Source organism: Schistocerca serialis, unplaced genomic scaffold, assembly GCF_023864345.2.
Source record: "Schistocerca serialis cubense isolate TAMUIC-IGC-003099 unplaced genomic scaffold, iqSchSeri2.2 HiC_scaffold_897, whole genome shotgun sequence".
Lineage (NCBI taxonomy): Eukaryota > Metazoa > Arthropoda > Insecta > Orthoptera > Acrididae > Schistocerca > Schistocerca serialis.
Window position 1 is genome coordinate 620,390 of NW_026048515.1, and position 23,241 is coordinate 643,630.

General features: G+C 42.3%; 1 protein-coding gene across 5 annotated transcripts in view; it reads left to right on the plus strand.

Moving 5' to 3' along the window:
- LOC126452539 (lipase 3-like) overlaps positions 1–23,241 on the plus strand; it is a 165,518-nt gene that overhangs the window by 82,603 nt on the left and 59,674 nt on the right. For all 5 annotated transcript variants that reach the window (XM_050091100.1, XM_050091101.1, XM_050091104.1 and 2 more), the window contains 3 exons: positions 1,042–1,156; positions 7,955–8,201; positions 19,506–19,661. In XM_050091100.1, coding sequence (XP_049947057.1) covers positions 1,042–1,156; positions 7,955–8,201; positions 19,506–19,661 — 518 coding nt within the window. The remainder of the gene's footprint in view (positions 1–1,041; positions 1,157–7,954; positions 8,202–19,505; positions 19,662–23,241) is intronic.

A 23,241-nucleotide genomic window follows, 5' to 3' on the forward strand; every position in this document is an offset into this window, starting at 1 on the left:
AAACGTGCGCTTTACACGACAGTTTACTATCTATCTGAACACCTAGAAATTTGAACTGTTAAGCTTCACTACTCATATGCCCATTCTGTGAAATTAAAACGTCAGGTTTTGTTGAATCGTGTGAAACTATAAAAATTGAGTCATACTCTGAGTTAACGTTAGTTTATTGTCTAAAAGCCATGATCTTAGGTCATGAAATGCACTATTTTAAACAGAGCCAATGTTGCACGCAACATCCTTTACTACTAAGCTAGTGTCAACAGCAAACAGAAATATTTTAGAGTTACCCGTAATACTAGAAGGCATATCATTTATACATATAAGGAACAGGAGTGGCCCCAACACTGATGCCTGGGGCACCCCCCATTGGACTGCAACCCACTCAGGCCCCACATCGCAGATATTCTCAGCCGGCCGAAGTGGCCGTGCGGTTAAAGGCGCTGCAGTCTGGAACCGCAAGACCGCTACGGTCGCAGGTTCGAATCCTGCCTCAGGCATGGATGTTTGTGATGCCCTTAGGTTAGTTAGGTTTAACTAGTTCTAAGTTCTAGGGGACTAATGACCTCAGCAGTTGAGTCCCATAGTGCTCAGAGCCATTTGAACCATTTGAACAGATATTCTCAGCACTGTGAATAATGGTCTTCTGCTCTCTGTTGCTAAAGTAAGAGGTGGACCAATTGTGAGCTACTCCCCGTATTCCATACTGCTCCAACTTCAGGAGCAATATTTTGTGATCAACACAATCAGACACCTTAGTTAAATAAAAAAATATGCCAAGCGTTCGAAAGCTTTTGTTTAACTCATCCACTACCTCACAGAGAAAAGACAATATAGCATTTTGAGTTGTTAAACGACTTCTAAAGCCAAACTGTACATTTGATAGCAAATCATGTGATATAAAATGATCAATTACCCTTACATACACAGCCTTTTCAGTAACTTAGGAAATACTGATGGCATAGAGATAGGTCTAAAATTGTAAGTAACATTTGACGCGGCAACGATTGACACGTCTCGCTGATTTCAGTTTTCTGCCAACAGCATACATGTTGGCGGACGCCGGATATGACGTAGTCCTAGGCAACCAGCGCGGCTGCGCCTACTCCAGAAGGCACCGCAAATGGACCCGCAGGGACCCACAGTACTGGCGATACACGTAAGCGGCCTACCCTACCAGCTACATGGGAGAGCTTCAGGTCATGTGCGCCAAACGCTATGCAGCAAATAATGTACACTGTAGTAATGGTAGTTACGTCTCCCATTAGAGTTGTTTATCTTAATCATATTGCATCAATTTCACTGATCCAGTGAAGTTCTTGAATGAAATCAAGGGCACTTGTTATTGACTTGGAAAGACCTGACATATCACTGTAGGAATCGCTGCAAAATCTCTGAACTCACATCATTTTATTTTTTAAAAAAAGAGGTGAAAGTAGCTTTCACATAGCGTGTCACTGCAAAGTAATGTAGCTCGATGAAACTTGGACCATACAAGGAAAGAATTGCTACAGTATAGTACAGAAAGTAACTGAAATAAACAAGCAATGAGACGAACAGAGATGACTCTTTTATTCAAAGACAATAACTACACTGAAGTCATCTCGGTCTATGATGGTTCCCTGGATACGTGGTTCTTAATAGAGTGTTGATCAACATGGACGATAATACATGCTCTGCAACGTGCCCCCAAACTGGTCACAGGGTTCGTAAGCAGTTCTTGTGGCCGGGCCTTCCATTCGCCCACCAGCACGGTCGTCAGTCGCTGGATGGTGGTTGGTGCACGTGCACGTGCACGTGACGCAGCACGTCTCCTCAACGCATCCCACGCGATGGGATTTAAATTGCAGAAACGGGCAGGCCAGCCCAATTGCCGAATATCCTCTCGTTCCAAGAGTTTCTCCACCTGTGCAGTTCGATGCGGTCGCGCGTTGTCATCCATAAATTTGGTAGAAAATCCGAAGAAATTCTGGTCGTATGTAAAGTACACAAGCGGCAAGACGCAGTCAATACCTTCGCTGCGCAGTGCCGATGGTACTGTTACCGACGACTGTGCAATATTCATCAAAGAATCTCTCTTACTTGTGAAGAAAAATATACCTATAGCAACTAATGCAGCCAACAGTAAGTGAAAAAATGATGAAATTTCATATCTAAAAAACATTATTCTGTTATGTTTTTGCACTTCCACTGCTATGAGTGTGAATCCTTCCTGGTCATGCTGACAAAGTTTTATGAGTTTATTTGTAAAAGTGTAGACAGTTGAAAATAAAATGTCGTGTGGTGCCTCTCCTGCTCCAAGTCGGCCCGTTTGACGTCCAACCCCCCTTAAAAGAAATTAAATAGCTAGGGTTTTGTTTACTGCACACACACTCTAATAGAAACAGTCAGCTGAATTAATGAAAAAGTTGTAGAACCTCACTCATCTCCCTTAACTTACCGATACTTGATAAATTCATAAGATAAACGCATGACACTACCAGGCACACTGTCAAACTGAAACACAGAATGTTTAAAAAAGTGTTCCATACTTTGAGAGGTGGCAGTATGGACAAGGCAAAAACTCCAATAAACATGGTCTCTAAAATGCATACGTTAAGTGCCGTGAGCACCTGTACATCTTCGCTACTGCGAAACACTTTTCCCTCTACTGAACAGTGCTTAAGGCTCTTAAGGTATGCGTTTTAGAACCCATGTTTACTGGACATTCCTTTTCTATCTTTTTTTTTATCCCTACTACCATCTCTTAAAATATGGAATATTTTTAACATTCTTTACATTAAGCCACATTTGCTGCCAAACTTTAAAAAAAAAAACAGAATCTGTTGTTGTACTGCATTGTGCGATCTTATAGCTGTGGCATTTCGGTTTATCGTGCTGTGGATACAAAAACCTGCTATAAAGAACATTCGTAGGTGTTGCGTGTGGCAGCTAAAATCGTCTATGCGCTTTAGGGCTTCTTCGCTCGGCGATGCTATTTATACGAGTGCAGGCTGGTCGGAAACAGTCTGAAAAGCTTGTAACGTTATTGCAGGGTAGGTTTTACTGAGAAATAATTGTTCATAAAAATTCGAGTGATCACGCCAATTCCAGTTTAATTACCATTGATGTTAGCCAATCAGGTCGTTGTGTATGCAGATTCAAGCATCTGCAGGTGCTAAAATATGGTAATGCGCAGACGACTACTGGTCCCCGAGTTACCACTTATTCAAATGCTCATTACTAATTAAAAGATGACTTTCTCGGAAGTGATAAACTTAAGATGGGTGAGCAAAAGCTAAGTCTTTTCGAATACATTATGTTGAGTGGTACTTAAGTAAATAAATTAGTGAAATAAAAGTGAAGTAGAAATTAGAATATAAATGAAAAACTTGGTTTAGTTTAGAGAGTTACATACTGGCAAACAGCGGGCGGAACAGCAGAACAGAAGAGACAATGACCGTGAAGTCAGCAAGTTCCACATAAGCGGACGCTGTCGATTCAGCCGTCAGGGCATCGCCCGACCGGCTCACGTGTTTCTCTGTTGTCACATGTGAGCAAAGGCCCTCGCCTACATTCCAAGAGCTAATGACCGTCGTTAAGAAGATTCTTCGAGAAGCTTTTCAACATGACAGAAGAGGCAATGACCGGCTCACGTGTTTCTCAGTCGTCACATGTGATCAAAGGCCCTCGCCTACATTCCAAGAGCCAATGACCGACGTTAAGAAGATTCTTCGAGAAGCTTTTCAACGTGACAGACGAGGCAATGACCGTGAAGTCGTTCACCTCCAGTGAACTGAAGTGAATAAATACGCGAGTCACAGTGGGCCCGAGAGACGAAGACAACAGACGAAGAAGACGAAGGAAGAAGAGAAGAGTACCAGTAGCTTTCAGTCAGTTTCGGTGCTGAAGACCGTCATGCAAGATGAGACTACATCATGCACAGACGCATGAAGTCCGCCGCTGTAATGGAATAGCAAGTAGCAGCCTCGGCGCCAGAAGACAGAAGTTAAAAGGTATTTCAAGACGGATTTTTACGTACCCAGGTGACTCGTGAGGACGGGAAGGAGACGGCCTCACATCAGCAGTCACCTGTGAGCTGGGATGAAGATCTGACAGCCGAAGACTGGCAAGCGGGAGTCCGTTGTTCGAGTCCGGGACACTGGCCTTCCGCCGCTGCGCCGCTCTGCTGGCCGACGCACAACACACGCGGCCGCTTAGAGAAGTGAAACACTGGGACGCCACATCCAAGGTATCACCATCCGATGCACGACTTCACTCGCAATAATTAAACGGGCCACCTCGCGCTACGCGTCTCCAGTCAGCTGGGCGAGACGGCAACACGAGATACACACCGCTACGCGTAATCAGACGCCGCCGCCGCCGCCGCTGCCGCAGCAGAAGGCTTCGCAAACGGCACAGCTGCCGCTCTCCGAGCCAGTACAATCCAGTAAGAAAACTATTGTACGAAACTTGCAACAACAGTTATCTTATGTAAAAATGCTGTTTCATTCTACCTCATACCCGAGCCAAGGAAGAACCCACCCTGCCCACATGTTGTTAAGAGAGAAAAATTAATTTATCTAGTATTTTCACCCTGACATAATTCTTTAGAATGCTCATTCTGACAACTGACTAGCGTCAAAAGAGAAAACCCAATTACATTTAGTGACAGAATTTTTACAATTATGACAGTGATCAGTGATCAATGTGTTACAAATATTTATATCAAAAACAGTCTTTATCACAATTTATTTATTACGATGACCAGTTACGACCACTACTGTGATCGCCTTCAGACCAATGATCAAGAAACTCCTTCTGCTGGAGAATCACTCCAGCAGAAGGAGGTTCTTACTCATTGGTCTGAAGATGATCACAGTAGTGGTCGAAACCGGTCACCGTAATAAATAAATTGTGATAAAGACTGTTTTTGATAGTAAATAAGTCTTTTCGGTTTGAGGAAACCCAACGAAGAGCACGCTTGGCGGCACTTTGTCTGGCAGATTGAATTTAAACGTGCAACTACATATTGGATGGCAGGAGGTGAAACATTTCAGAAAGAGATATAGAGTCTCGTAACTGAAGAATGGAGAAGGAGGAGATCCAAAAAGAGTGGAAGTCAAGCTACTCTTATCCCACTGCTCAAAAAGAACAATAAAGGGACCTGTAGTAATTATAGAAGTATGACTCTACTAAGTGTACCATACAAAGTGATATCACTAATACTTCTTGAAAATCTGAAGCCTTTTGCTGAAGATGACGTTAGAGAGTACCTGGCAGGTTTTTGGGCAGGAAGATCAACCATGTATCAAATTTTTACCAATATGCAAATCTGGGGGAAGTGCTGGGAAGTCAGCCTTCGGTTCCTGGTAACATTTGTGGATTCATCAAATGCGTATATTAGTATACACTGATTACCTACAACCTCAGAGAGCTTGACATACCAACAACGTTAATTAACTTGGTGAAGGTGTGTACAGCAGAGACAAAAGCCAAGGTGAAATACCAGAGGGAGCTATCCAAGAAATTCAATATCAGAACAGGTGTGAGACAACGTGATGCCATTTTGCCACATCTTTCAATTTGGTGCTCGAGAAATCAACTCGGGAAATGAAAAGATAAGGTAATGGGGTGATTCTAAATGGCAGAACACAGCTATGAAATGTGCTGACGACATTGCAGCCATAGTGGATTAAGAGGAAGAGAGGGCACAAACTGTAACAGACTTAGCAAAGAAGCTAGTAAGTTTGGTCTGACGATTAATATGGAGAAGAATGAAATGATAGAAGTATTCAGAGAAGCCCCTAAAAGCGCCGCATTGCAGGATGAAATAGGGAGTATAATCAGAGTGAAAAATTTTAAGTATTCGGCACTTGGTTCACCAGGCATGTAATGTAAATCAAGAAATTAATCAACGTATTGTCTATGTGTCTAAAACTTATTCCAGTCAGGAGCAGATAATATCAACAAAAACCCGTCAGTTGAGATTAAGGCCTATAATGCAGTGACAGTACTGGTATTATCATATGGGACAAATACGTTAAGCTCCACAAAAAGAGGATGATCTTTGAAAGGAAAATCATGATAAATGTATTTGCACCAATCTGCGAAGAGAACTCTTGGAGAAGTAGAAAGAACCGAAACTCAATGACCAATTAAGCACCACACATCATGAAGAAAATGAAAGCGTGGAGAATAAGCCTCGCAGGGAACATTGCTAGACGGCCAGAAAAATGCTGGGTTTAAGCGAAAACCTGATGGAACTCGTCCAATTGGAAGACCAAGGAAGCGATGGGACGATGAACTGCAGAAAGACCTTCAGCAGTTAGGTGTTGATGAGAACTGGATCCAAAGTGCACACGATCGTAATCTATGGAGGAACATTGTGAGGTCGGAGCATGGTCTTCAGGGTCCGTGATCGTATGGGTATACAGTATATGTAACTACGAGGGTGGTTTGAAAAGTTCTCGGAACAGAATAAAAAAAAAGTACTTACAACACTGAAACTTTTTTTTATTTTTCAATGTAGTCTTGTAGATTAATGCACTTGGTCCAACGATGTTCAAGTGCCTTGACCCCCATCTCGAAAATGAGATTCCTCCAGGCTCACAAAATAATTCGTCCACCAAGAAAAATTTTGTTTTGGGAAGAGATGGAAGTCTGACAGAGCCATATCAGGTGAATAAGGCGGGTGTGCCAACAGTTCATACCTTAGGTCATGTAATTTTGCCATTGTGATGGCACATGTGTGCGGGCGCACATTGTCTTGATGGAAGATGACTTTCTTCCTTGCTAAACCTGGCCTTTTTTATCGTATCTTTTGTTGCAATTTGTCCACGGAGGTAGCATAGTATTCTCCAGTAATTGTTTGCCCAGTGGGGAGACAATCTACAAACAGAATCCTCTTTGCATCCCAGAACACTGATGCCAAGACCTTTCCCGCCGAAGGAATTGTCTTTGCTTTCTTTGTTGGCGGAGAATCAGCATGTTTCCTCGGCTTTGACTGTTGTTTTGTCTCTGGGGTACAGCAGTGCACCCAAGTTTCATCTGTGATCACAAACCGGCGCAAAAAATCTTGTTCGTTGCTCCTAAAATGGGCCAAACATTGTTCCAATACGTCGATTTTCATTCGTTTTTGATCCAGTGTTAAGAGTCGCGGCACCCATCTTGCAGATAATTTTTTCATTTCTAATTCTTCAGTTAAAATGTGATATACCCTTTCAGATGACATCTTGCAAGCGTGAACAATTTCACGCACTTTCAATCTGCGATCCTCCATGACCATTTTGTGCACTCTTTCTATGATTTCTGGAGTAGTGACAAATCTTGGCCGATCACTGCACGGGTCATCATCTAAGCTTTCCCGACCAAATTTAAATTCAATCTTCCACTTGGCAGCAGTTCAATATGAAGGAGTAGATTCCCCCAGTGTGCCCTGGTAATCGACATTAATGTCCTTTGCTTTCATACCTTTCTTTACAAAGTACTTAATCATCGCTCGAATCTCGATTTTTTTCCATCTTCGCAAATCACTACACTGGAACAACAGAGCTACATCACCACCACAGCTCTCTTCCAAGAGCACTGACGTGGCACGCAGTAGGCAACAGTCCAATATCATGTAAACAACTCGTTGCGCTAGCGCTGTCCTCTTGTGGTGATTCCGAGAACTTTTCAAACCTCCATCGGCGGGTAACTTCAGTGCTGATTATACTGAAAACGGCAAAACATATCGAACTTTTTCCTTAATAATTACTTCTAGGCACAGCCTACCCTGCAACATCCTTATTAGCTTTTTATACTGTCTCTGACCACTCTGCATAAGTAAATATCGTGCAAGGCTTTCTGACGTATGGTACGACATACTATACATGAATTTAGTCTAATTTAGAGTAACTTATATTAATTTTAAACCTCAGTTTTTACATGTCATTTGCGGGTAATTATTCCGCCTTTTTGCACGCGCACTTTTCAGGCTGGACGATGTGGGGCGGTACGACATGCCGGCATTGCTGTCGCTGACGCGACGCCTGACGGGGAACCCCCGCGTCTTCTTCGTGGGGATTAGCTCGGGCGGCAACGCATTCTACACGTGGCTAGAGCTGGTGCCGCGCATGCGTTCCGTCGTCAGGGCTGCCTTCCTCATGGCGCCCGCCGTGCTCTTCACGCAGCGACACAGCCTGCTCCTGAAGGCCATCGCCTTGTTCCCCGATAAGGCCATCGTAAGTCCGCCCAAACTGTTTTGCAAAAGTTTTCCTTAGCCATTCCAGAGATGGGTGCGAAGAGTGCATGCAGTTGACTCCGCTCCAGAAAGAGAGTAGTTAGGTATCCAACAGTCAAGCCTCCCTTGCAATTCAGCCAATTTGCGACATGGCTTACTTTCTCCTCATCTGTAGAAATTAACAGTTAAAAATTGACCTGGCAAGTGGGGCTATACAAAGATTTACTTTTATGTTTATTAAACGATACTGCCATCAGATAGATAAAAACATTTTAAAAAAACCAGCTGTAGAGAGAAATCACAATATACCAACGGTCTGAACAGTTCCAATATTGGCTTTATTCTTGTCGTATAGGCGCTGTCAGCGCAATAACTACAGTAGCATGTTGAATTAACAACTCTGTACTGCAGTAGTGCATTACACCAGTCAGTTGTAAGCAGGCAGTTTTAAGTAGTCTACATGCAGCCAGAATGTGTCAACACTGTTGTGTCACAATTAAAATTGGAGCAACATCTCTAGTTATTCGAGACATCCTCCAGAATGTTCTGAAGAAGAGAAAAGTGTGTTTAAAGTTTGTCCCATGTTATATTATGTTAACCGGGGACCTATAAACGACGGAGAGGCTCCGTCCCCACCGCAGCCGCAGTGGTCCGCAACTCCACGACGACTACCGCAGTCCACTTCACCCCTATTCACCCTCCACTGCCCCACACTGAACCCAGGGTTATTATGTGGTTGAGCCCCCGGTGGACTCCCCAGGGAACATCTCACACCAGATGAGTGTAACCCCTATGTTTGCGTAATGGTGGTGTATGCGTACATGGATAACTTGTTTGCGCAGCAATTGCCAACATAGTGTAGCTGAGGCGGAATAAGGGGAACCAGCCCGTATATGCCAAGGCAGATGGAAAACCGCCTAAAAACCATCCACAGACTGGCCGGCTCACCGGACCTCAACACAAATCCACTGGGCGGATTTGTGCTGGGGACAGCGCTCCTTCCCACCCGGAAAGCTGTGCATTACACCACACGGCCAACTGGGCAGGCTAAAGTTTGTCCCATACACTTTGACAGTCGAACTACAACTGTGGCAATCTGATCAAAATGCAAAATATGGAAAATTCTAGTCTAGAAAAAATCGCCAAAGGTGATTTAGTGTTACCAATACAAACTTACCACAAAGTGAGAAAGTCCAGAAAGTCACTTGAAGGGTCAGCTCTTTGACAAGGTAACCAATATTTAAGCTTATGTGATGTGCAAGCTAAACAACACCTCAAAGAAGAACTTTTCTACTGTTTTACATGGTTTTATGATTGCTCTGTGCATTGTACTCAAGTGGGGGGAACACTACATAGAACACCTGAAACATTAAACCCACCATCTGAACTTTTCTCTATTTTTTGTTAAACCAGTCTCAAAACTTACTGGATTTATATTGTAGGGAGACTAGAGAAGTATCAGTGCCAGCTGCATTGTTGCCAGATCTCCCCCAAGGTCAAGCTCAAGGTTACTCTCCTCCCCAGCCATTCTGCCATCTCACTCCCCCTCTATTTTCCTTCTGCAGACACGGGAACTGACATGATTTACTATCCCCTCCTTCAGCACCTACAGCATTACCAGAGTTTGCTCTCGCTTTCAAGATTAAACGGTCATGAGCAATCAAAGGTGGCAGTACTAATCCATTTGTCCAGGGAGAGACTGTTTGTACCCAAGTTATCTAAGAAAGTTATGTCAAAATATCATAGCCACCACTTATATCAACTGTTTGAGGTTTTTGTCAGCTATTACTTTAAAGAACTTGGAAGTCTGCATATTGCATTTTGTATTTGGTGGTTTTGGTATTATAACTTCCGTTTTATTAAAGTGTTTCACTCTGAGGAAATGGCATATTGAAGATTTATCAAAACGTAGTAGACATACCACAGAAACAGAGCACACAGATCACAAAACATTTCTAACTGCTCCAGTGGAAACAGAAATAAGGCAATTTGTGAGAAAGTATACAATCTAGAGAGACAGCACTCCTATCTGTACCTAACATCAAATACTGTAAACATACTTCTATTACATTAATAAGAAAGTCTCAAATACTTTAGGTACAGGAAGGTGGAAAAGAGAATTGTAAAGAGCATTATGTAAACGATGGTATTCAAAATTTGTGACACCATATCTCACTTCACTTTGCTACAAAGAACTTTCCTGACAGATGATCATCTTAGGTTCTTCTGAAGGTATTATTTGCTGTTATGCAATTAGCTGACATTTAATTATAATCAATCATACCGAGAATGATGTGTTTTTGATAACTCTTCAATGTGTCATTGCCTTTAAACAGCATACTTTAATAACACGCAAGATGTAAGACTAAATTCACCAAATACGAAATCCAATACGGCTTCTCACAAGCTCGTCAAAGGTCGACACTGCACCTGACCATGTCTGACACAAATGGTCAGCTACATCATTGTAACATCACTTCCTTCGCCAGTTTGGTGGAGACATTCTCTCCCACTTATCCACGGTGGAATTAAATGTTTTTTGTAGGGTTGGCAAGAATCTAGGAAGATACGTAGCTGACAATAGCAAATTTGAATATAATAGTCAACTTACTTATTTTCAAATCATTTACATGAAAAGTTTGACTTTACCTCATTCCCTGTTAGGTTATAATAAAGTCGTCGAAATAGTGACGACAGTCAAAATTTAAAACAGACTGAATCAAGAAGACGGTCATAAGAAGCAGGTGAGCTGTAAAAAGAACAGTGTAGTTGTAAAACCAAGAAAAGGGGGACTTTAAGATGTACAGTGACATTAAGTAGTAATCATGATCAAAAGGCAGGACGTAGTCAAAAGCATCGAGAAAGGGGCCACAGAATAAAATTAGAACCAATAACGAATGGTAAAGAGAAACCAGGTCTTGTTCGAACGAATCTGATGCATCTTGGTAATACCCATCACGTGCTGATTCCAGCAGAATACTGAGTTTGTGTGTGGATGAAAAGTAAACAGCAGAATAGAGAACGCAGGGGTTGTATGTTTTATTTTTAAAGTAGAAACGAATCCAGCTGAAATTTTACCGAGGAACAAGTGGAGTCAGTATCTTTATATAATTTGGATATATAATACGGAGATTTTGTACATGTGCAAATAAGGTTATCACACTAAATTGCTACTCTAATGTTGTGAAAGTGGTAGTACTATTCAAGGTTATGCATCAACTGTTTATGGGTTATTTCACAAAAATGCGTACCTTTAGTTGCAGATGCCCACATTATACAGTTTGCTGTTATATGTTGCCAATGTAACTATCACAATGTTATTTCCATATCTATAAAATGTTTGTATTGTATCTCAAAACTATGTCAGATTTTGACATTACTGTGAAATGTCGTGTGACTAGGGCCTCCAGCCGTGTAGATCGTTCGCCAGGTGCAAGTCTTACGATTTGACGCCACTTCGGCGACTTGTACATCGATGGGGATGAAATGGTGATTAGGACAATACAACACCCAGTCCCTCAGCGAAGAAAATCTCCGACCCAGCCGGGAATCGAACCCGGGCGCTTAGGACTGACATTCTGTCGCGCCGATGACTCAGCTACCGGGGGCGGACGACAAACTATGTAACTTACATGTAATTTTGACAACTTCTTAGTAATAGGTTGCGGATTTGCATCATACTCTTGTTGATACAAATCGGGAAAGAGGATTTCCGAGGTCCTTTCATTTGCCATAGCATTTATCAGGTGAGAAGTATGTCTAATATTCATTGTCTGTGGGCTGTGAACTAGAAGCTTGCGGTCCTCAGCCAGTGGGATGTCCTGTTCAAAAATGTGAGCAAAAACCTCGCCTCTGGCGTGAGTATTGGGCATGGGGTGATGGCCACAACGTAGACCCAAGGAGATGCACTTTCTGTGGCAGGTTGGGACTTCTGTCCTCATTCCGTAGATGCGTGGGGATGTTTGTAGTGACCAGCTTCACAATGAGGTTGGCCAACCCCTGCGGCATAGTTTGCCTCAGGCATCCAGCAATGCCTTGCGTGCATGAGTACGACTCCTCAGCGTGTTTATTTAAATAAAAAGTTCCTGCTTCAGCAATAATTACTACTCTGATGCGCTGTTACACACGTCTTGAATCGGCTGTTATTATTAAACATAGAAACAGGAGGCTATCAGAGTAATCAATTATTCAAAATGACAGTCACAATCGCATTATTTATTTTGCCGCCAACCAGTTTCAACCCGCGATGGGGTCATCTTAAGGGCAATTTACACTGTAAAGTTATAATATTAGTAAGTAATCATGTACGTAATCTATAAGCAATCTGCCAGATTCCGAGACGGAGTTTCGTTGTGGAAATTATTAAAAGCATCTCGCATTGAAGTACATGCTGTATTTCGAACTTCTGCAAAACTTTGCCAGTCTTGGGGATTTTGCGTTCTTTTAAATTTGGCGTGCTTTTTTCGTTGCTTCTGCAACAGCGATCTGACTCGTTTTGTCTGCCATGGGGGATCAGGACCATCACTTATCAATTTATGTGGCATATGTCTCTCAACTGAAGTCGATACTATCTCTTTGAAACTTTCCACATCTTTTCTATGCTTACGTGATCAGAACGAAAGGAGTGGAGACTCTCTTAAAAAGGCGTTAAGAGCATTTTTATCGGCTTTTTTTTTAAATAGATGTGCTTTTAGTTTCTTTTTGATGGTTGTAGGTGTTACGGCATTCAGCCTAGCAGCAACTACCTTGTGGTTGCTAATTCCTGTATTCGTCAAGATACTCCCTATTTGTCCAGGATTATTTGTTGCTAAGAGATCAAGCACGCTTTCGCAACCATTTACGCTTCGAGTGGGCTCATGAACCAAATGTTCAAAATAATTTTCTGAGAAAGCATTCAGTACAATTTCAGATGACGTTTTATGCCTGCCGCTGGCTTTAAATGTACAATTTTTTCAGCATATCGATGGTAGACTCCTGGCTATAGTGCTCAGTACGGGGTGTTACCGCCCATGGCAGCAATACAGGTCTGACAACGACGTTGCATCTTGTGAATGATGTCATCAATCTCATGCTCAGGCAATAGCGCCCCTTCTTCTCGCAGAGTTGCTCGCAAATCTAGGAGAGTGGTTGGTGGTTGGTGACGTGTTGCAACCCATCTCCCTAGAGCATCCCAAACGTGCTCTACGGGATTCAGATCGGAAGAGCGAGCAGGGCACGCCATCCATGCAGTATCTTCAGTCTCGAAGAAAACTTCTACCACCTGTGCTCTATGAGGTCGAGTATTATCGTCCATCAACAAAAACAGGAGAGTAACTTCCAGGAATTTCGCATAGTACAAAAAGTGTTGTTATGGACTCAGTAACTATCCAACAGAGGAAAACGTCGTTGCAGTAAATTTGAACTTTTATTCTGGACCTTTTAGGATACGTTATCTTCTCCATCCCAATGTGGTTCAGATTGACTTTACGAACGAGAAAATCGCGAGGCAATCATCACATCAGCAACGTCAAACACTTTATAGAATGATTTTTCCTTTGGTTCCTTTAATGTAGCTAAATATAATTTTGAGGATCACATATCACAACTACTTATTTTCCGCCTTTCAGCATTGCATAAATTTTTTTGCTACTTTTCAGAAAATATGATACTTGACATTTGTCTTGCAGAAGTTGTTATTTGCATTACCAGCACATCACAATTTATGCTTATTTTAGTTCTACATGCGAGTCCACATACCTATAAAACACACCAGACTTTTACTTGACACATTTCCTATGCTTATACAAATTCTATTGGTTCCTTGTTTTCACGATTTCTTGATTATTATGCATTTTATTAGGAGGCAATGTGCCCGGTAGGGAGTATCTTGCAGGTCGGTACTCTTACTGTAAGAGTTGCACATTTTTCTATTTTCATTCGAGTATACACGAAAACAACAACTGAAAGTGACAACAATTATTTTGACATGTGTCCAGCGGATCACATCCTTCGGGCAGTCTGACCACTGCAAACGGTAATTCAAACATTTTTTCGTAATAAGAAGATGTATCCTTTTGTATACAGCCTCTATATAGGGTGAAAAGTATTTAAACCGACAAACTCTGGGAGGTTGCAGGGGACGTCAAAACAAATATTTTCCCCTAGTGTCATTTTTTCCTATGAGGAGTATTTAAACCGGTAGAGGAAGATTTCTCTGGCGACAAATTAATGAAACCAACAAAAAAGTCCAGAGGGGACATATCTGGGGATCGAGCAGGCCATGGTACAGGACCACCTCTCCCAATCCACATTTCTGGGAACCGTCGGTCCAGGAATCGGCGCACACGATGACTCAAATGTGCCGGCGCCCCGTCATGTCGGAACCACATGCGTTGTTTTGTAGGGAGCGGGACGTTTTCCAACAATTCCGGCAATGCTCTGGCGAGCATATTATAACAGTGCCTGCCATTTAATGGCCTAGGTAGCAGATACGGCCCAATTAAACAGTCCCCAACAACACCGACCCACACATTAACGAAGAACCGCACTTGATGAGCGCTAGTAACTGTGGCATGTGGGTTATCCTCACTCCAAACATGCAAATTGTGCATGTTGAAGACTCCATCACGCCCAAACGTTGCTTCATCGGTAAACAACCCAGACGATGGAAATGTAGGATGCATTTCACAGTGTCCCAGGTACCACTGCGAAAACTGTGCTCTGGGTGGATAATCAACTGGTTCCAGGTTGTGGACAAGCTGTAAGTGAAATGAACGTAACACTTGCTCTCGAAGGACTGTTCTTTGCACGAGTGCTGATTGAAGGATCCCGCTCCACATACTGCAAGACAGCGTCCTCAAATTGCAGCGTTGTTACCGTGCGACGGCGTCCCTGTCCAGGTAATCTGCTAAATGACCCGGTCTCACGCAGACGTTGGTACACAGCAGCAAAAGTTGCATGATGCGGGATACGGCGATTAGGATATTGTTATTGATAGACCCGCTGCGCAGCTCGTCCGTTGTGGTGCGCTACGTAGTACGCACCAAACATGTCAGTGTACTCACTCCAGGTGTATCCCTCCATTGATAAACAGAGACAATGCACTACTAGACTGGTGAACAGCAGTTGTCTACAACTGAAGAGCGTAATACGCCCTCTAACAGCTGAAGATCGTAATACGGCCTCTAACAAGTGAAGAGCGTAATACGGCCTCCACCGGTTTAAATAATCCTCCTAGGAAAAAATGACATTAGGGAAAATTATTTATTTTGATGTCCCCTACAACCTCCCAGAGTATGTCGGCTTAAATACTTTTCAGCCTGTATATCTTATATTCATTTACTTCCGATGCTATTTGTCTTTGGTGATACCATGTAATATTCCATTATTATTTATAGTAGGTATTAAAATCCATGGAGAAGAAATAAAAACTTTGAGGTTCGCCGATGACATTCTAATTCTGTCAGAGACAGCAAAGGACTTGGAAGAGCAGCTAAACTGAATGGACAGTGTCTTGAAAGGAGGGTACAAGATGAACATCAACAAAAGCAAAACGAGGATAATGGAATGTAGTCGAATTAAGTCGGGTGATGCTGAGGGAATTAGATTAGGAAATGAGACACTTAAAGTAGTAAAGTAGTTTTGTTATTTGGGGAGCAAAATAACTGACGATGGTCGAAGTAGAGAGGATATAAAATGTAGACTGGCAATGGCAAGGAAAGCGTTTTTGAAGAAGAAAAATTTGTAAACATCGAGTATAGATTTAAATGTCAGGAAGTCGTTTCTGAAAGTATTTGTATGGAGTGTAGCCATTTATGCAAGTGAAACGTGGACGATAAATAGTTTGGACACAAAGAGAATAGAAGCTTTCGAAATGTGGTGCTACAGAAGAATGCTGAAGATTAGATGGGTAGATCACATAACTAATGAGGAAGTATTGAATAGAATTGGGGAGAAGAGGAGCTTGTGACACCACTTGACTAGAAGAAGGGATCGGTTGGTAGGACATGTTCTGAGACATCGAGGGATCACCAATTTAGTATTGGAGGGCAGCGTGGAGGGTAAAAATCGTAGTGGGAGACCAAAAGATGAATACAGTAAGCAGATTCAGAAGGATGTAGGTTGCAGTAGGTACTGGGAGATGAAGAAGCTTGCACAAGATAGAGTAGCATGGAGAGCTGCATCAAACCAGTCTCAGGACTGAAGACCACAACAACAACAACTGTGGAGAGAACAGAATACCAAGGTTACTTCCATTTCGACTCTTGAGCTAAGGAAAACTTATTTCATTGTTTATTTGCACAGAGAATTTTGTCAGTTTTTTTTTTGTACAGGGCCGTAGAACTCGGTGCCTACGAGTCTGGGAAAATTTCAGAGGGATTGATTTCATTATAGGCATTGCATACTGGTTTTCCAGATTAAGTTGTTTAATTTTTTTGGATGACAGTAAAACTGATTAACCGCACCATCTGCTCAACAACAAATCGCACAGTAAATATGGGTAAGACAAACATTACGCATTGCATATTTATTAACAAAGAAAAACATACTAAATTTTTTTTAAAAGAACGTTACACCGGTGTAGTACCACTTTGCTGGTCAACGTCAGAGCCAACATCTTACTCCATGAAAATTTTCCCGTCATCCACATACTGCTTACTGTGGAGTGCATTCTCCACTGGGCCAAACAGATCTCAGTCAGGAGGTTCAAGATCTGGGATGTAGAATAGATGAGGAAAAACAGTCCAACGGAGTTATGTGAGCTCCTCTTGTGTCAGCACCAGCAACAGAGACGTCCAGTTGTGCAGCGACGTGCTTGATTGTGAACCATCGATCACGTCGAAAGAGAGCGTTCGCACGTGCCAACATTGTAGGAGTCGCAGCTGTGTGGTCCATACTGGCACGCAAATTGGACAGATTTGCGCGACATTGTTATAGCGATAACAGACGCCTCGTCCAACAACTCACTGCCCTTTTATTCAATCTCTGGTCTCTACAGACATCTGCGATACTCTGGTTTTCCGCCAAAAGACACTCAATGAGAGTTCTCTTCTTGGAATGCAAATTTGAAGGCTACATTTAGCGCCGTCTATCGGAATTTCATGGAACTGTAGAGACTGAAGAGGGAATGTTCCACAATGTCCCACACAAATCCCACATTTTTTCAATCGACAATGGCTGAGAAAAAAAATGCGTTACATTACATATTGAATGGCCCTCGTATGTGTGTAAGACATTTCTTTTGGAACTATTACACTCTTGCTACATAGCTGTTACGCCGTGGAGGAGCGAAAATCATTTTTAAGACAAATTGCATTGTATTTAAACCAGTCACACTCTTGCTGCGTAACAATTATGCTGCTGAGGTGCTGGATTCATTTTTTCACACAAATTACTCTGATAGATTTTTAGACAACATAGTTCTGTGGAGATAACAGCGATTAATTTACTTATAATGAATTATTCAAAATGACAGTCACAATCGCATTATTTATTTTGCCGCCAACTGGTTTCAACCCGCGATGGGGTCATGTTCAGGGCAATTTACACTGTAAAGTTATAATATTAGTAAGTAATCACGTACGTAATCTACAAGCAATTCGTCAAAGTTACATAAATAAACAGAATTTTATACCCATTGTTCGCTGGCTGGAGTCGTCACCCTGCCTGTACAGGTGGACAATCTCAGTAGCCGTCTTAGATTATTTGCAGATGATGCTCTCATTTACCGTCTTGTAAAGTCATCAGATGACCAAAACGAATTGCAAAATGATTTAGATAAGAAATCTGTATGGTGCGAAAAGTGGCAGTTGACCCTGAATAAAGAAAAGTGTGAAATTTTTCACATGAATACTAAAAGAAATCCGCTAAATTTCGATTACGCGATAAGTCACACAAATCTGAAGGCTGTAAATTCAACTAAATACTTAGGGATTACAATTACAAACAACCTAAATTGGAACGATCACATAGATAATTTTGTGGGTAGAGCCAACGAAAGACTGCGATTCATTGGCAGAACACTTAGAAGGTGCGACAGGTCTACTAAAGAGACTGCTTATACCGCGCTTGTCCGCCCCATTCTGGAGTATTACTGTGCGGTGTGGGAGCCGCACCAGGTGGTACTGACGGATGACATCGAAAAAGTTCAAAGAAGGGCAGCTCGTTTTGTATTATGACGAAATAGGGGAGATAGTGCCACAGACATGATTAAAACAAAGGCGTTTTTCGTTGCGACGGGATCTTCTCATGAAATTTCAATCACAAGTTTTCTCCTCCGATTGCGAAAACATTCTGTTGGCACCCACCTACATAGGGAGAAATGATCATCACGATACAATAAGAGAAATCAGAGGTCGATGAGAAAAATTTAAATGCTCGTTTTTCCCGCGCGCCGCTCGGGAGTGGAACGGTAGAGAGACAGCTTGAAGGTGGTTCATTGAACCCTCTGCCAGGCACTTTATTGTCAATAGCATAGTAATCACGCAGACGTAGAGAATGTGCATCCGTAAGAACATTTTTGTCTACCGCTATGCATGTTACAGTTGTTTACGTTATGTATTCTTTACATTTTCCTACTTTACCATCGCCTGTTTATACTGTTTTGTTGCAAAATAAGTGCTGCCTTGAAACTGTTAGAAATAAAAAAAGCAAAGAGTGGGATTCGATCCAGCGACCCAGCGATTACGAGGCTTGAACGCTAACCTCTTTTTTTCATTATTTTAATCTCAATTTGTTCGTTGCACCTGCTCGGGGCGGAAGTCGCAAGACGCCCGTTTCAGTTCGTCGTTTATCTATTAACTCAGTTTTTTTTTATTAGAGACAACTGCTAACCCTCTGACCGAACACGCTGAGCTGCCGGCGCTTTCTGGTAAAAACGACCACGCACAGGTGTATATATTTGACGATAGAAATTATCTTTCGATTTCCTCAGTAACGCTTGAGAAGTACGCGCTACTGCTTACACATTTTGTTGTCCTCATGGAGTACTACCAGTGTACGAAGTTTACAGTAAATCCGCGTTCCAAACGTCGTGCCTTCCCCTTGTTAGTCTGACTCGATGCCCAGTCGGATTAGAGCTGTTGTTGCTGCCGCAGGTTTCAGCTGTCAGTATCAAATTTCGCCTACATATTTAATCGTATATTCTTCCTACTATGCTCTATACTAACAATAAGTAGAGTTATGTTACCCGCTGTCCTATCCGGTATTGCATTGTTGAAAATTGAGTTCGCTTGTTAAAACACGGTCTGGTGAAGCGACACTGCAGTGACAGAAGAAACTGCATATCAACTGCTCGCTTGTTGACAACAGTCGGTGGTGTTCGCAGAGCGACTTCGGGAAGAACGCTGACGAGATGCTGGGCCGGCCGCCGGGGTTTGTGCGGCTAGCCTGGCAGATGTGCCGCCCAGACTCACCCTGGAGGAGCACGTGCGAGTCCCTGGTCGAGATCTACACCGGACTAAACCCATCCAGGAGCGACTTCGTAAGTTTGTGTGGCTCTCTCTCCGTCTTTCCTTCGCTTTATTTCTCTTTCGTGTAAGTGTGTGTGTGTTATAACACTTCTGTCTGCTACTGCTGTACCATAACCTTAAAGTTGTGGGCAGGTCGTGAAATAAAACTATCTTGTCAAAGCAATTATGGTATAAAGCAACAGAGCAGTGTTACCCTCTGAGAGGAATTTTGTTATGTTGACCGTGTTGTACCTAACGGAGGTGGCTTATCGGAAATGAAAGTCAGAGTTACGTAAATATTTAAACAGTAACAAACAAAATTTTGCCTATCTGCACTGTTCAACGGATAAAGAAAACGGTCGCCAGCCTAACTAGGCAAGATAATGATTAACATTCTCGTTCAAGAAAATAGTTATTAGTAACTTTAATGGATAAACACAACCTATACTTGGCCTCACGCGAGTGCAATGAACTCTGACATATACATATGTTTTAAGGTCGAAGCTAACAGCTGGAGCAGCACAAACTATTTGCAAAAATATAACAGACACCGAAACACACTATTACTTTCAGGGCTTGTTCAAACTGAACTGTCTTTATAACATTACTATTAACATTCACTGCAGGATCATAAATTGGACATAGGTTAAGTCTCTCTCAGTTAAATACTTTACTATTTAAAATGAAGGTTAATTGGAATCCACTAACAGGTTGCTTCTCACTATCATTTGAATAAACAAATTATGGTTTTCATAATTAGTGATCTTTCTGTTACTTGTTACTGAGCATTAACACAATAGACAAACTGTGGATCCTGCCATACTATTAATACGCACTTCTAATACACAAGAGAGACACTTAGCAAACATGAGTATATAACGTTTCACAACTGCTGTTTTCTACTTTTACTACATTGAGAGACAAAATTAACATATATGTAAGATACTGACTCACCTTCTGCGATTTACAACAGGCAGCAATGTGATCATTTACTAAGCAAAACTTTATGAGCCTCAGTCTTAAGAACTTTTAATTTGAAGTTGTCAACAACGCATTAATAAGCAGTTTTACTAGGAAAATTATTTTCAGCAAGCACCATTAACTTTAACTCACTCTCCTGCCACATTAACTTTAACTTTCTTTTTACTATGTTCAAGAGACATTAATTAGCAAAAACACTGGTCTTTAATGTTTTTTCAGTAGGGACACTCGGTAATCACTTTAGTTCAAACGGAGAGGAACCTGAGAGGTGTTATGATGAGGAAAAAATCAAGGTAGGTACATAAATTCAGTTATAAATTACCTTATATTTGAGCACACTAACACATCCATTATGCTGTCCTTCACTGTACATTACTATAGTGCTCCATTACAGTGATTGCGCAATGAGGTGGCGATTGCATGTTGGTAGGTGGAATTGCAGGTAGAATTGCTGGACTCTGTCATTTCTTGGTGGCGATGATAGATACAAATTCCAGAATAGTTCCAGCTATTTATCCATCCATCCGAGGCATTGGAAAGCGGCAGGAAAAGCCTCTCTCGGAACCAGCACAATATGCAACATTTACATGGCAGAGCACAGTTTGGTAGCTCGTCCCCGACTTTTTCCACCTAAGCCAACCACAAATTGCGCGCGCTACACAGTTCCGTTCCCGAGGGGAACCACTACACCTTTTACATACAAACTAACTACGAACCCTAAGTGAGGATCAGCAGTTTACATAACAGCAACCAAATTCATTCAATAAAACAGAACATTTGCACATATTGACATTTCTACAAAAAATTATTCACACAGAAATTACATTTATATATAGTAAGTTTTGTTCCCTCCAAATGGGACAAAGAATTTAAATGACAGATACACTACTTTGCATAGAATCAAATCATGACATCAAAGTTCTTACAAGAAAGGAGTGTACAATTTTATGTTATCGATTCAAACAAACACATTTACAGAAGCTCAACGATATAATATTAAATAAAACAAAAGCAAAATAAATCAGTAGAGTATTAGAGCTATGGTGTTACAGTGTGTGTTTTACAGTCTGGCTGCAATTTTCCCCCGCTAACACACCATACTGCGTGAGTGGGAGGTAGGGGGAAGAGGGGGATACTGCGAATTCAACGTACTTAGCTGGCAATGCAGTCGTACAGTATATGACTTGGTTTCATATTTCATACGTGCCAGATCATAAACGAAACAAATTTTCAGTACTGTTTAGTTACTTTTGGTGCGCTGTAAGCATAATGTAATTTTTACCAGGTACAAAATGTCGCCGTATGGAACAGACACAGACAATTTCACCGAATTTCGCTCTCAGATTCCCATGTAATCGTTATTTACACTACTGGCCATTAAAATTGCTACACCACGAAGATGACGTGCTACAGACGCGAAATTTAACCGACAGGAAGAAGATGCTGTGATATGCTAATGATTAGCTTTTCAGAGTATTCACACAAGGTTGGCGCCGGTGGCGACACCTACAACGAGCTGACATGAGGAAAGTTTCCAACCGATTTCTCATACACAAACAGCACTTGACCGGCGTTGCCCGATGAAACGTTGTTGTGATGCCTCGTGTAAGGAGAAGTGCGCACCATCACGTTTCCAACTTTGATAAAGGTCGGCTTGTAGCCTATCCCGATTGCGGTTTATCGTATCACGACTTTGCTGCTCGCGTTGGTCGAGATCCAATGACTGTTAGCAGAATACGGAATCAGTGGGTTCAGGAGGGCAATACGGAACGCCGCACTGGATCCCAAATGCCTCGTATCACTAGCAGTCGAGATGACAGCCATCTTATCCGCATGGCTGTAACGGATCGTGCAGCCACGCCTCGATCCCTGAGTCAACATATGGGGACGTTTGCAAGACAATAACCATCTGCACGAACAGTTCGACGACGTTTGCAGCAGCATGGACTATCAGCTCGGAGACCATGGCTGCGGTTACACTTGACGCTGCATCATCAAACAGAAGCGCCTGCGATGGTGTACTCAACCACGAACGTGGGTGCACGAATGGCAAAAATGTCATTTTTTCGGATGAATCCAGGTTCTGTTTACAGCATCATGATGGTCGCATCCGTGTTTGGCAACATCACGGTGAACGCACATTGGAAGCGTGTATTCGTCATCGCCATACTGTCGTATCACCCGGCGTGATGGTATGGGGTGTCATTGGTTACACGTCTCGGTCACCTCTTGTTCGAATTGACGGCACTTTGAACAGTGGACGTTACATTTCAGATGTGTTATTACCCGTGGCTCTACCCTTCTTTCGATCCCTGAAGAACCCTACATTTCAGCAGGATAATGCACGACCGCATGTTGAAAGTCCTGTACCGGCCTTTCTGGATACAGAAAATGTTCGACTGCCCTGGCCAGCACATTCTCCAGATCTCTCACCAACTGAAAACGTCTGGTCAATGGTGGCCGAGGAACTGGCTCGTCACAGTACGCCAGTCACTACTCTTGATGAACTGTGATATCGTGTTGAAGCTACATGGGCAACTGTACCTGTTCACGCCATCCAAGTTCTGTTTGACTCAATGCCCAGGCGTCTCAAGGCCGTTATTACGGCCAGAGGTGGTTGTTCTGAATACT